The sequence below is a fragment of the Trachymyrmex cornetzi genome, unplaced genomic scaffold (genome assembly GCF_001594075.2).
Source record: "Trachymyrmex cornetzi isolate Tcor2-1 unplaced genomic scaffold, Tcor1.1 C3967034, whole genome shotgun sequence".
In the NCBI taxonomy this organism is placed as follows: Eukaryota; Metazoa; Arthropoda; class Insecta; order Hymenoptera; family Formicidae; genus Trachymyrmex; species Trachymyrmex cornetzi.
The window spans coordinates 1-2,781 of record NW_017295453.1 but is presented as its reverse complement, the minus strand read 5'-3'; the positions used below and the strand labels follow the sequence as shown (position 1 = coordinate 2,781).

The window sequence follows — 2,781 nt, the reverse complement described above, 5'->3', positions numbered from 1 at the left end:
GGGGTTACACCACTGTAGAATTTTCAAAAAATCGAAAATTTTTTTATTGGCTTAAAAATTCCTTTGAACCCTCTAGAATAAAAGGCAGAAGGTTTCATACCGATCCGAATATTTTTTCCATGAAATTTCGCGCCCTTCTCCGAACCATGCCGGCTGTTCCAAAATGACCCGTGCGGTAAAGTTGTTACCTGCTCGTCGGGTACAGTACACCGCCTTATCATTTAGTTTCTAACTTCTCTAATGCGTCAATAGATGTCATTAGAAGTATTTGACATTGAGCTGAAGTCAGTACAGCTGAGGACAGCTGATTATAGCGTCATTTGATGTCAACAAAACGTGAATTTTGCGTAGAAGTTCGTTGAAAATACAATTTGATTTTGCAGTGTTGATTTTTTTTTCTTTCTGACCTTTAGCTTAGACATTAGTGACTATTACAATGAGTGATAAAAAAGTATACACTGATAAAAAAGGCACAAGAGCATCGTTTATTTCGCGCCGACGGAGTAATGTGAGGAAACGACGACCGTTGAACAAATATGAACATGAAGGAGATACGGAAGGTGTCAGTGCTTCTGCGAAGAAATTAAAACAGACTGATGTTGATGTTGAAGTGCAAAATGAATTTAGTTACAGAATTATAAACTTTTGTGCTGTTTTTTCTGCCATTTCGGATTACGTGAAGTGCAAAACGTGTAACTCTGATGTGAAATTTCTCGAATCAAGTGCGCGGGGCTTAGGCTTCAAACTAATTATTTCTTGTCCGAACTGTCCAAAAATTGAAATCCCAAGTAGTTCATTTATACGAAATGGATATGAAATCAACCGTAGGATTATTCTAGCAATGCGAATGTTAGGAGTGGGGCTAGCTGGAACGATGAAGTTTTGTGCATTTATGGAGTTGCCGCGCCCGATATTTCAATCTTTTTATAATCGTATAGTGGATATAATTTTTATCGCAACGGAAACTGTGAGAGAGTTCAGTATGAAGAGGGCAGCAGAAGATGAGAAGAAGCAAACAGAAGAAAATCGACTAAATACAGGGATATCTGTATCCGGAGATGGTTCCTGGAGAAAACGTGGTTTTTCGTCGCTTTTTGGAGTTACGTCTTTGATTGGGTGGTTTACAGGTAAAATTCTGGATATAGAAGTGAAGTCGAAATACTGCAAAGCCTGCGAGCACTGGAAGAATAAATTAGACACTGCTGAATATGGAGAATGGTTCGAAACTCATGCTGATCAATGTCAAGCAAATCACGAAGGTTCATCAGGTAAAATGGAGGTAGACGCTGTCGTCGAAATGTTCCAACGATCTGAAGCCTTACACGGCCTTCAATACGCGAACTACATTGGTGATGGTGACAGCAAAACCTTCAAGGGCATATTGGATGTACAACCATACGAAAATTTGCTAGTGACAAAGAGAGAATGTATTGATCACGTTCAAAAAAGAATGGGCACTCGATTGAGAAAATTAAAGAAAACTGTCAAGGGACTTGGAGGAAAAGGTAAAGGTAAATTAACTGACAAAGTAATTGATCAATTGACAATTTATTACGGCTTGGCAATTCGAAGGAATCCGAACTCCTTAGAAAAAATGAGAAATGATATATGGGCGACTTTATATCATAAAATATCAACAGACGAAAATCCGCAGCACGAGAAGTGCTCAGAGTCTTGGTGTGAATGGAAGAAGGCAGAAGCAGCTGGTTCTTTAGACTCCTTTCAACACAAGCCACCACTAACAGACTTTGTTTTTCAATCTATCAAGCCGATATATGAGGATTTGAGTCGTGACGACTTACTAAATCGTTGTTTAGGAGGATTCACGCAAAACTGTAACGAAAGTTTCAATGCGACAGTCTGGCAATTGGCTCCAAAAGCATATTCAAGTGGAAAGAAAGTTTTGCAAATAGCGAGTAACATTGCTGTTTGCAATTTTAATGATGGATTAAGCAGCGTTCTAAAAATTATGGAAGTGATGGGTATGAGCATCGGACCTCAGTCCTACAACTTTTGCTTAGAAGCTGATGCTGCTCGAATTCAACGTGCCGAGCAGTCTCTGACCGACGCAGCGAAAAAGGCTCGCTCCGCCATAAAATCGTCCAGAAAAGAAAACGAGGACATGTACGAAAGTCTGGAAGGGCAACTTTACGGTCCTGGCATTGCAGACTAAAGGTAAAAAATTATTATTATTTTAATTTGTCATTTTTTCATGTTCAAAACACATGTCAAATCTTTAAACGCTTTTATCTCGAAACACGATTTTTCAAATCTGCAAGCAGCATAACTCGAACAATTTTCATTTTTTTCACCTCAGATTTATATCTCATATTTAAAACAACATTCCGCACAGAAATACGTAGCCGATTTTTGATATGTTAAAATTTCGATTTTTTAGACACAAATAAGTACTCATTTTTTGGTCAAAAATTTGACTTTTAACTTTGAATGCTAGCCAATTTAACAAAAATAAATATTTTCAAAATCGGCTACGTATTTCTGTAGCTATTCTAATGTAAATTAAGAAAAAATTTTTTATTTTGCTCCAGATTCATTTTTCAACCCTGTGTACTGCTTGCAGTGGAGCCCTTAAAAAAAAAACAGTCTAAGAAGAGTTGCTCTTACGCCGCCATTTTGTAACTTTTTTTAATAAAAAAAATTTTTTTGTAAACTTCAAAAGATGCCTAATAATATCCTTGAAAAGAATTATCCTCCTACTTTTCCTTCTACAAAAAAAAAATCGCAAAGAAAACGCTTTTTTTCGCCGTCTACAGTGGTGTA

General features: G+C 37.2%; 1 protein-coding gene across 1 annotated transcript; it reads left to right on the top strand.

Moving 5' to 3' along the window:
- The first annotated feature begins 134 nt into the window (after positions 1-134).
- On the top strand, positions 135-2,775 carry LOC108757398 (uncharacterized). Its single transcript, XM_018520111.1, has 2 exons — positions 135-2,175; positions 2,550-2,775. Exon 1 carries the CDS (start codon positions 437-439, stop codon positions 2,171-2,173), a length of 1,737 nt encoding a protein of 578 aa, XP_018375613.1. The 5' UTR covers positions 135-436; the 3' UTR covers positions 2,174-2,175; positions 2,550-2,775.
- The last annotated feature ends 6 nt before the right edge of the window (positions 2,776-2,781 follow it).

Coding starts and splice junctions, on each gene's coding strand:
- LOC108757398 (XM_018520111.1), top strand. CDS start 437: ATGAGTGATAAAAAAGTATACACTGATAAAAAAGGCACAAGAGCATCG.